This window comes from Sminthopsis crassicaudata, chromosome 1, assembly GCF_048593235.1.
Source record: "Sminthopsis crassicaudata isolate SCR6 chromosome 1, ASM4859323v1, whole genome shotgun sequence".
NCBI classification, from domain to species: Eukaryota; Metazoa; Chordata; class Mammalia; order Dasyuromorphia; family Dasyuridae; genus Sminthopsis; species Sminthopsis crassicaudata.
Window position 1 is genome coordinate 304308590 of NC_133617.1, and position 12589 is coordinate 304321178.

At 33.8% G+C, this 12589-nt stretch overlaps 1 protein-coding gene across 1 annotated transcript; it reads left to right on the top strand.

The window, feature by feature from the left end:
• The first annotated feature begins 7626 nt into the window (after positions 1–7626).
• On the top strand, positions 7627–9218 carry MC4R (melanocortin 4 receptor). Its single transcript, XM_074279064.1, has one exon. It carries the CDS (start codon positions 8001–8003, stop codon positions 9006–9008), a length of 1008 nt encoding a protein of 335 aa, XP_074135165.1. The 5' UTR covers positions 7627–8000; the 3' UTR covers positions 9009–9218.
• Positions 9219–12589: the final 3371 nt, after the last annotated feature.

Below are 12589 nucleotides of genomic sequence, written 5' to 3' on the forward strand. Positions count from 1 at the left end.
ATAAATTATTATTTCATACTTCAAGGATGTGTAATTATGTCAATGTATCCTATCATGGATGTAGATCATAGGTCCTTGAAGTCTTTGATAGCTCTTGTAGTTGAATATCCTGTGACTAAACTGATGTTGCACATTTCTGAATTCAGCTATACAGGTCGTTAGGCCATTGACATTCAGATTTTCATTCAACTCATAATAATACCAATAACTAATAACCAGAATTTATATAACACTTTATGGTTTGCAAATTGCTTTACAAATGTTAATTCATTTATCCTCAAAAACCTTTGTTAATAGATTTTGGTATGAGGCTAATTTCACAGATAAGAAAACTGATGCAAAGAAGTCAAATTATTTCCTTAGGGTTATACAAGCCAATTAGTGTCCAAGGCCAGAGCTGAACTCAAGTTTTCTTCATTATTTGCTTAATTCTATACTAACTACAGCATCTAGCTGCCTCCATATCTAAAGGCTTTCTTAGTAGACTGGTATGATCCTAACTTCCTTAACCTGCTTACACTATTTTCCTGTAAAATGAGAATAATGGTAGTAGCATCTACCTCCCAACATTGTTGAGAGGAACAAATATTTAGCATAATGCCTGACACCCAGTGATACTTAGTAAATGTTTTTTTTTTTTTTTTTTTTTACCCATATTCGAATAATTGCATTCAAATAACTATGTTTTTCTAGTGGTTGGAGGTGCCAAAAATAAATTGTTTGGAGGATCCTTGTTACTCCAATAGAGTAACCTAACATGGAATTTCAGCCCATATACCTGTCTTAACATCAGCTTAAAAGGACTAAATTTGAATTTAGCAGTTCCTAATTATACCTTCACAATACAGAGTATTGTTTGATTCTTACAATTTTATGGGCTTCTTTATGGATTTAAAGTTAAGGAAAGACTGTGGGACATTATAGAAGAATTTAAAGTACAAACATTACGCCAGACAATGCAAAGTTCCTGAATACAAACATAGAAATGGGTTATTTACACATGTTCAACAAAATCACACTGAATAGAAATAAGGATATTAAAAAAAAAAAGCTTTAATATGATTCCTTAGGATGTAAAGGAAGCAATCCTAAAAGCACACTGCTTTTTCATTCATTTGACACATATAGGGACTATTATAAGACATTGTGATATAGTAGAAAGGGCATGAAATTTTGAGTTAGGATACCACATTCAAGTCCTGGATTCGACATATACTATCAAATCACTTAATTTCTCTAGTTCTAAATTTCCTCATATGTACAAAATAATAGCCATCATACTATTTATCTAACAATTTTATTGCAAGGAAGAATCTTTGTAAACTTGAAAGTTAGTTTTTATTTGCTTTTCTAGAATTAAGAAATTTATGAATAAAATATCAGCTTCAAGAAGCTTACAGACTTTTAAAAGAGAAAAAACAGACATAATGATAATTTTAAAAAATTCAATTCAACAATAACCATTAATAGCTACTATGTGCTAGACTGAATATAGAGTAAAAGACTAAATGTAGACTAAACGTAATATTTCAGTTTATCTTTGATCGCTTCATTATAGGTTCATTTCAAGTGGTGTAGATCACAACCTATCCATACTTCTTATCACATGAGACTCTTGTCCATATCTTTCTATAAATCCACCACAGGATATCCTACAATGTGCTGGAGGTCTTCCTCAACATGTGATATCAAATAACATATTTACCAATAGAGCATATGTCTGACTATCTATTTATTTGAAACCCATGTGACCAAACCTTTCAGGGTCTCATTTTCTTCATCTATAAAAAAGGAAGTCATATTAGGTCCTATATAAAGTCCTTTTTAGCTATAAATCTGACACTGATTATAGGTGATCACAGTTGTAAGGAGTGATGAATTTACATGATAATATTACCAATAAATGATTATCATTTTTTTCTTAATGACAGAGACAAAAAATTCACTTAGTACCTTCCATATGTGAAGAGGGAATCATCTTCCTTGAAACTTCCATTCCCTGCTCAATTATACCCTCTAGTACTCAACAAAACAGTCCTAATTCCTCTCCCACATACCTTTTTAAGCAACAATGTTCCTTCTGTGTTTCCTTTCTTCTAGGATAACCTCCCTTTCCTATATTTCCTTTAACCAATTCTCAAATTAAATTAATATTTCAGCACCTTAGTTTTTCTGTTTTGATTACTTTCCCAAGTATCAATATGTCTTCTAAATATGGAACCCCAAGCCAAACATAATGCTCCAAATGTGATTTAGCCATGGTAGAGTGAAAGATTATTAAATCCTTGTCTGAATACTATGCTCATATTAATGCAACTTAATATCACATTAACTTATTTTAGCTGATATTCTGTGTTTTTGTCTCATATTGAAAGTCTTTTTTTTCCAAATAAATTGTTATTTGATGGAAACAATGTACTAATTTCCCACTCATTAGTTATTTCTTTAAAGGTATCAAATATATTCTTAAAACCTATTTGATACAAGATATAGGAATGGACCACTGAAATCAGTTCTTATTGCCTAAATACAAGACAACTAAAAGGAGCTCCAAATGTGTTTGAATGCATGGACTGCAATGAACTTAAGAAGGGAAGTGTTAAATTGTTAAATTATTTTGAGGTATGCTCAGTACACATCTTGGTTAATATCTTACTCAGATGACCAAATAAAATTGCTTTTGTTTCATATTGAACGACCTATAATTTTATACCAATATAAAACATAAACTAAAATGAAATTGTCCTAATTAAGCCAAGAACATGTTTTCTATCCATGATTCTCTCAAAATGTAAGTTGTTGCTATTAAATTTTATTTTATTAGATTTTAGTTCAATATTCTATCAATAGGTAGTATCAAACTCAGAAAAGGTAGCTACTAAGCCAAACATAAGGACCTCTGTGGACTGCATATTGACTTAAAAAATCACAAGTTACCATTATTCATGATTGATTGTATTTTTATCTATTTCTTTAAATATTTCCTTATTACATTTTTATCTCTTTTAGGCATGTTTCTGGTCCATCTGATTCAAGTAATAGTTTTGTTCTGAACAGAATCTTGATGATCATTCAGTGAGACAACTCTAATTCCCAACTTCATCTCTGAGGCCAAGATTCTAGAAAGCTTTGACCACTAGAGATTTGAATTTTATTTGTCAAATAAAAAATAAGATTTTTGAGGAGGGAAATCATAATGAAATCTTGTTTTCATAAATCTGGTAGAAAAGTAATGTGTAGGAAAGATTTTAATAAGGAGAGACTGATCGGAAGGTTTTACCAGATATTATTAACGAAGACCTATAGTGGTGGTATAAGAAATGAAAAAGAGAAGATAGAAGAAAAAAATTAACATGATTTAGTGACTCTCTAGATATGAACTACTAAGGGAAAGGAAATTCAGTTTTGATACATGTACATGATTCTGGGTAGAGGAAGGAGAATGTTGATATTGGTACAATTAAGTTTGGTTTTTGGGGGGAAGATAATAAATTTATTGTATACTTTCATCTTATTAATCTTAATTGAAAAAAGAGACTTAATTGAAAAAATAATGAATCTTTGTGTTAGAAATTTCAGATACTGAAAGATAAGGTGTCAGATTCTAGAAAGAATTACATTTAATGATTCTTTGCCTGCTTGTTCTGAGGATTAGTTCAGTCCTGAAGAAGCTCATAATTTGTACTATGCTTAAGAAAACTATGCATTCAGGAAACAAAACTCACTACACTAGTAATGTGCTAAATGTTCTTAATAAATGTACCTTTTTGAGGGCCGTTCTTTGTGGGGGCCCAGTATTCATAGAGAGTAATGTGGAGAATCTAGGTCAGAATGTACTTATATCAAAAGTGAGAAAGATAGCCTTCTGCTCAATGTAAATAAACCAGGACAATTTGAGGATCATTATAACTAAATAGGTTTGGTCTGATTGGGCTGATAGGTTGGGGGCAGATAATAACTATGTAGAAGCAGTGTTTGAAAGTTACAAACATGAATAAAAATAGGTTTGTTTAGAAGAGATGTATTTTTTTCTTGGAATCTATTAAAAGAATATACAGTCAATTCTCAGCTGTAAAACAGTTGTTGTCCAGTTTTTGAATTACTCACCAGAAGCTTTTCCTTCATTTGCTCTTCAGCTGATTTATTTTCATTATCATCTCCCATAGAGTAAGGAACGGAAACAGCTCAGGCAAGTTTGTTGATGATTGTTATCTGCAAAGAATTGTAAGGGAATGAGGTTGATCCTATTTTCTAAATGAGATGAAAATTTGAATTTATGGATCAAAAAAAGAAAATAATTATTAATCTTATCATGATGATTCTTCAAATCATGAAAATTTAGGAAGGCAGGAAATGGTTAATAGGAATCTCATCTTTTGACCATATAGTGTTCTCTCTGTTGCATGCTTATGTGGAAGCTCAGTACATGTAACTGAAAGGCCCTGCTTCCAAGTTTTGAGTATTCATAGGTATTGTGTTTCTGATCTGTTTACTACATGTTTTTTACCTGCTGGGATAGAACTGGGCCTGCATACAGAAGAACATACATAGAGAAGAAGTTGGCATACAACTTCTGAAGTTGCTTAATTCTCATTCCTGAATGATTGCTTTCTGGTCAGGGGTCAAGAATTATAATCACTCTCTGAAATAAAGGGAGGAAGACTTAGCAACAGTAGCTTACTCTCTGAAATTGGGCCAACATGTAGCCCATTAATATAGCCCTACTGTTGATTGTCTCCATTGCATTTATTCTTTACTGCCTTAGATAAAGGAACATTGGAGACTATTTTGATTAGGGACTACCTTCATTAGTTTAGAATATTTTGAACAGTTAACAGCTAAAATCACAATGAGGGGAGGCCCATACCAAAGTGTTAGGATTACAAGGTGAGAACTCAGGTTGTCTGGACTGTGACAAGGTGAGAACTCACCTTGTAATCCTAACACCAAAGTATATAGAAATTGATGCCAATGAGGAAAAAAGCCTCTAACAGCTTGCTTCACTTAGCCCAGTAATGAATCAACTATCAAGACATTGGTTTTTATAAATAAGATAATAACAACAACAATACTATATGATGATCAATTCTGATGGATGTGGCCATTTTCAACAATGAGATGAACCAAATCTGTTCCAATAGAACAGTAATAAACTGAACCAGCTACTCCCAGTGAAAGAACTCTGGGAGATGACTATGAACCACTACATAGAATTCCCAATCCCTGTATTTTTGTCCACTTGCATTTTGGATTTCCTTTAAAGGCTAATTGTACACTATTTCAAAGTCCGATTCTTTTTTGTACAGCAAAACAACAGTTTGGACATGTATACATATATTGTATTTAATTTATACTTTAACATATTTCACTTTTATTGGTCAACCTGCTATGGGGGGGGAAGGAGGAGGAAAATTAGAGCAAAAGATTTGGCAATTGTCAATGTTGTAAAATTACCCATGCATATATCTGGTAAATAAAAACTATTAAAAAATTTTTAAAAAAGATTACAATGTTCTGATATATTGGGTATTAAATATTAGAATACCAGTTTGAAATAAAAACACATTGTTAATAAGCACAAAAAATAATAATAAGAGAATTATTTTGTCCACAGGCTATGTCACATTTGGACATTATTTGGTAGGGAATATCCTTAGTAGTCATTTTAGCTCCGAGTATATTCTCCCAAATGTCTGAGGAAGAACTTATCTTCAGAGACTGGGATAAAATGTTTTTGTTTCTGTTCTTACTGTATTTTCTCAGTAAATGTGCTTTTGAAGAAACTAATTGATGTTAATTGGATAAATGAGGGGAACAGAACTAATATCCTTAGAAACATAGTCCAACTCCATCAGGAGTGTTTACAGAACCTTAACTGATAAGTAGCCTTGTTAGGGGATTCAGCTGGGCAATGAGAGTTGACATAAGGATTCCTAAGAGTTAACTCTGCTTCTAAAAACACAATTTCCTAGTGAGAATGGAAGTTGAGATAAAGAGGTCTAAAACTTATAAGGAATGCAAAGATAGTATATTTAATTTTTCAAGCCTAGAGCTTGAAAATACCAGAGTCTGGGTGTGACTTAGCAGCAGCAGTCACAAAAATAAAAACAATAGAGGTACAGGGATGGATAGTCATTCAAGTATCAACCCAATTAAGTTAAAAAAAAAAAATCATCAACTGAAAATTGGCCATTAAGTAATGGATTTCTTTTTACCTTAAGCAATCTATTTTTTAAAAGTTAAGACATGGAGGGCTGAAATTCTTATTGAAAGAGAGCATCCACACCTACTATTGAATTCCAATAAGGCATTCCTTTTATACCTCTTAATCAAATAGATCACTACAGAGGATCTTCCAAAATTTTTCATCTGTCCTTAAGCCTTTCATAGCACTCCTCCCTCACCCTCTTAGTTGAGGATCTCTCTTCATATTCATACAAAGATATTACCTATTTTTTGATACTGATGTGAGAGACTTGAGAGCAAAATGAAGGAGTAAGATCAATTAGAAGACTATTTAGTGTTTCTATTAAACTGGAAAAACAAATGTTCTTTTTCCCATTCAAAATCAGGCTGGGAAGAATTTCACAAAGTGTATTACAGAGAATAGTCCTTACTTGACTAAATAAACTTGTTAATTATTTCAATATTTAATATCCATAGGGACCATTTCCTTTTCCATATTGGATAATTTTTAAGGCTCATTTATAATCTTCATTTTTAAAACTTGTCATAAATTACCAGATTAATGACAGTGTCTTTTTTTCCCCTCTGAGTATAGACTCTCTCTCTCTCTCTCTCTTTCTCTCTCTCTCTCTCTCTCTCTCTCTCTCTCTCTCTCTCTCTCTCTCTCTCTCTCTCTCTCTCTCTCTCTCTCTTCATATATATATATATATGTATATATATATATATATATATATACTTTAGTTGTTTTTAAAGGTACTGAAAGGCATTTTCAGCTGAATAATTGGAACTATGTGTCTGAGCATTGTAAGATTTCTGCATATAACAGCTTAATTTCTTCTTATTCTTCTTAATGAATTAAAGCTTTTTTGTAGTGATTGGGTGATTTACTGCCATAGTCTTTTATTATGACATTTTGTCTAAGGGATCCAGCTCTTTAAAGAGTAAAGTATTATTGCTCACCTATTCCAAGGTACTTCATAATTCAGAAAGATAGTTAAGGGGAAAGGAATAACTGGATCTCTCAGATAAATGACCACGAGGTCCATTTTAGGTATACAAAAGACTGCTTTCAAATGTTATGCACGGGAGAAAATCTGAAAGAACTACTTTGGGACAGGAAATATATTGTTGCTTTGAGGGCATTTGGGAGTGATAGAACAGAACATTCCCTAGGAAGACAAGTTACTTGGACTAACAACTTGAAAAAGCAAAATAAATCTCATACCCCATCAGCTTCTTGATTCCAGAAGCGACTGCATGCAAACCTATTTTAGCCAGGCAATTTGTCGCTCTGAAACATAATCACTATCTCCTAGACTCACGCTGTACTTTAGCAGTATTGGTTGGACTGCAAAGAGAAGGCGGAGCAACCTCAGCCCCCCCTTTTTTTTCCCTTCCATACACCATAAAAATCAGCAGCCGGCTGATTTTTCTACCGGCTGATATTTCTACGGGGCAGCATTTGACATAGCATGCCCACCCTGAGCTCTTCTGTGAAAGCGGTTGCTAGGAAAAATGATTTTGAAAAGGATCGAATAAATAAGGCTTAAGAAAAAGCTCAAGGGAGAATAGAGGGAAGAAGACGAGAAAAACCGAAGCTCTTTGCAGCTGAAAAAAACGATTAAACTTTGGGACTTAGTGAATGCTCAGAACTGTTCCTAAAGGAAATCAGAACTGCACTAAAACTGTAGGAGACATGTCAAAGAGTGCCAGGACCATCTTCTGATTTGCTACCTTGAGGGACTAGAGAAGGGGCCCTCAGAAGAGACTTGAGGTTTTTAAGGATTTCAGCAGGAGTTTGAACTCTTTCCAAAATGAACTTCACACAAAATGAACTCCACTTCCACGGAATGCACCCCCCTCTCCACTTCTGGAACCACAGTTTTGTCTTGCACAGCAATGCCAATGACTCCTTCGGCAAAGGTTACTTGGACAGGGGTTGCTACGAACAACTTTTTGTTTCCCCCGAGGTGTTTGTCACCCTGGGTATCATCAGTTTGTTGGAGAACATCCTAGTGATTGTGGCAATCGCCAAGAACAAAAATCTCCACTCGCCCATGTACTTCTTCATCTGTAGCTTGGCCGTGGCTGACATGCTGGTGAGCGTCTCCAATGGATCAGAGACTATTGTTATCACACTGCTAAACAGCACTGACACTGATGCACAAAGTTTCACAGTGAACATTGATAATGTCATTGATTCAGTGATTTGTAGCTCTCTGCTTGCTTCTATTTGCAGCCTGCTTTCTATTGCAGTAGACAGGTACTTTACTATCTTCTATGCTCTCCAGTATCATAACATCATGACTGTTAAACGGGTTGGGATCATCATCACTTGTATATGGGCAGCTTGTACTGTGTCTGGTATATTATTTATCATTTACTCAGACAGTAGTGCTGTAATCATCTGTCTCATTAGTATGTTCTTCACCATGCTAGCTCTCATGGCTTCTCTTTATGTCCACATGTTTCTGATGGCTCGACTTCACATTAAGAGGATTGCAGTTCTCCCTGGCACTGGCACCATTCGCCAAGGAGCCAACATGAAAGGGGCTATTACCTTGACTATCCTGATTGGGGTTTTTGTGGTCTGTTGGGCACCCTTTTTCCTCCACCTGATTTTCTATATCTCATGTCCCCAAAATCCATACTGTGTGTGTTTCATGTCCCACTTCAATTTTTATCTCATCCTCATCATGTGTAATTCCATCATTGATCCCCTTATTTATGCGCTTCGGAGTCAAGAATTAAGGAAAACCTTCAAGGAGATTATCTGTTGTTATACTCTGGTGGGTCCTTGTGATTTGTCTGGCAGATATTAAAACAGTACTTAATCCTTCAAGGAGTCCTCTCAATAGAACCTGAACTGTATGCTTCATGAGTAGCTTTCTGTATTGTGTGACTTGTTCAGTGTATCACCTGTAAAACAAAAACAAAACAAATTTGAGACTGTAATTTTATTTTTCAATGTAAAAAAATGCATTAGTCTGTATTTTTGTTTAAATGCCATAAAAACTTTTAAGATGTAAAAAGCTAAAAATATGCTAATTTCAGGTTCTCTATGTTAAAAAAAAAAGTACAAACTTATTTAAAACACAATATTATGTCCTTTGGAGGTATAAAAAGAGAAAGCTTATGTAATCAATAAAGAATTAATTAACATCACTTGTGAACTCTAATGAACAATTATTAATATTTTATTATACAGAATTTTAAAGTGTTGGTTAATATTGAATATAAAAGGAAAAGTATTTTAAAATATGAAACCACACTAACTAGAAAGATTAACTCCATAATAGAAAAAAATGGGTGATATAAAAAAGTATTTTTCCTTCCACTTCTTCTGGAGTAGCAATAAAGTTGATTTTTTAGCAAAAACTCTCTAAATAAGACTACCCAGGAAAAGAAGAAAGATCTGAGTCCCAAAGTAATGGGACCTTTAAAAGATGGAAGAAATGCATCCATTCAAGTACATACTTTCATTTCTTCAACTAAATTGGCTGTGAAGCAGCTGACCAGCATTTTGGAGCCTGAATGCTCCTGGGAACACAAAATGTACCAATTCCATACTCTTTTATGCTCTTCTTTTTCAACTACTAAGGAAAGGAGAGATTCTGCTATCTGATTTTATTTAATATAGTAGAGGATACCCTGCAAAGCTGATTAAAAACAGGGATTCAGGCATAGCACTTTGCCCATTTCTCCCTCAAAGACCTAGTGTCAGGATTAGTTCCTGTGAAACATTAATAAACAAGTAGGTTGGTGTTTTCTGACATCTTAGCACTGATGGTTGTAGGTAAATTGCTGAAAGTTAAAGAAATTCTTGAGCAAAATCTTCATCCTTATAATAACTATGTTCCAGCAATATCTGTCTGGATTTAAAAGTAGGTGGCCTATTGTGGATCCATTTCTTCACTGATCAATGCAATCCTAGGATCTTCAAAAAATCCTAGGATTGAACTTAGGGGTTCAATAAGCACAATTACTTAATACCCTTATTTTGAATTGTATGTAGCATTAACTCTGTGGGGATTATATCTGGGAGAAAAAAGAAACAAATACAAAATCCTCCCAACTTTTCCAAAGCAGGAATCCTTAAGCTTTTCTGGGTATCAGCATCTCCTTCAGCAGCCTGATGAAGCCTATGGATCCTTATCAGGATAATATTTTTAAATGCATAAAATGTTCAGGATTATAAAAGAAATAATATATTGAAGTTTGTGCATTAAAATATTTTTTAAAAACATACAAGTTCACATAAGCCAGGTGAAGAACTCTTGTTTATTGTATTGGAAATCTTTCCTTTTGGGAAACTGATGAACCTCCCAGATAGGAGGAGAGAATATTAAATGAATACTGCTCAGAAAAGAATTAGGTAATTCATTTTGGAGTATGCTGAAATCTGAATAGATGGAGAATATAGAAGGGCATATTTGAAATCACTGCATCATTTTAACAAGCTTTTTTTTAAAGATTTCAGCATTCAGGCATGGGATACAGTCCTAGTAGTGATGCAGGTAGATTTAAAATGAAAAGTTATAGGTAGGTTCAAAATTTTAGTTAAAATTGATTTTATAGCTTGAACCAAGTTGCTAGGGAATTTTTCTATATAGAGAGCATAATTAAATTTGTGGATCTAAATACAAAATAGAATTGGAATCTCAGTCAAAGCTGTATTGTGACAGTTAAAGATGTCACAATATATCATTGTGACCATTCATTTAGATAATTTAATTTAATATATTAAAATTTTCTGGGGTCTAAGGTGGAAACATATAAAATAATATCCTACACCTTCGGTAGCAACTTTAATCCTGCTTTGGTACTTCTGAAAGCCTCTGTTTTTCTGTCTGTCTCTTTTTGGCCTCCTTCTCTCTCTCTCTCTCTCTCTCTCTCTCTCTCTCTCTCTCTCTCTCTCTCTCTCTCTCTCTCTCTCTCTCTCTCTCTCTCTCTCTCTCTCTCTCTTCCTCTTTTCCCCTTCTAACTCCTCTCCTCTACTTTCCAATTCTTTCTGTCCATAATCCTTTTTTCTCTTCTCCTTTCCTCTCTTTTCTTCTTTCTGTCTGTTTCTCTTTTTTCTCTGTCTAGGTCTTATCTCTCTGGGTCTCTCTTTCTCTCTCTCCCTTCTTTCTCTTTCTCTATTTCTTCCTTCCCTTCCTATTATGCAGGTAATCTTGAGGAATAAGCCTTCCCTTCCTCATTACATACTCCCTTTTTCCTTAAATGAGGAACAAAAATGTTTATGACTCGACTCATCTCATTGAAGGGAAGACAGTATTTTGGAACTAATATGAGAATAGGAGACTAGAGGCTAAAGCAGTTAGAATTGGGGCCAAGGCAAGAGCAAAAAACTAAAACAAAGTTATACATCTTCAAGAAGTAATGAAGCCTTCCTTAATTTATACCATCCTTACTGGAGTAAGAAAAATGCTTTCAAATATAAATAGGATGGATGGGGCATGGTGTTGCAAAGAATCACCTATGGATGTTTGTGGTGAAGAATGTTAGTAAAGCCATCCACCTAAGTGCTGAGGTTACAGAAAAGAAAATGATTACTGCTTTCAAAGACCTTAAATTCCTAATGAGGAAGGTAACAAATAAATAGTGGGGTACTAGAAAGTCTTTTGCAGAGTGGTGGGGATGTAATCTGAAAGTGAAAGATACTAGCATCTGGGGCAAATGAAAATTATCTTCTGTCTAAGGTGAGGAGACTTAAGAAAACCAGTGAAACTAAAAGGCAGAGGTGAGGGACAGAGTATTCCAGGCACAAGAGAGAGCCAGTGCTAGGGCAAACAGAAAGATGATGTAATGTGATGTGAGATCAGGAGTATTAACCTGGGATCTGCTAATATGTATATGTATTTGTATATGTTTATATGCAAGTATATACATGTAAATACATATATATTCATATAAATATATTTATATTTATATGTTCTAGTCATGTATATTTAGATGTATTATGTACTTTTATGTTTTTATATTTTTAACTGTTTCCTCTGTAAAAGTCTTCACTAGACTTTCAAAGGTATGTGACATAAAATATATATATATATATATATATTAGAGATATTCTACTAAAGGTACTAGAGGTACTATACTAGATGTATCCTATCATGAATTTGATTCCAGAGTCATTTACTATACATTATATCATTTACTATACATGAATAAGTCATGTCAGTTCTCCAGATTTCAGTTTCCTCTTTTGTAAAATTTAAAAAATTAAAAATTAAAAAGTTAGATTGGATAACCTTAACAACTATGATTTCTTGGTCATGATAATGTTTGAAAGGGATTTCCTATTATGCTTTGTCATCACTTCACTGAACTCTGATAGGTCAGCACATCAGCTTGAATTATGTCCACCTGTGATTCTGTTGGGGGAAGGAAACCACTAATA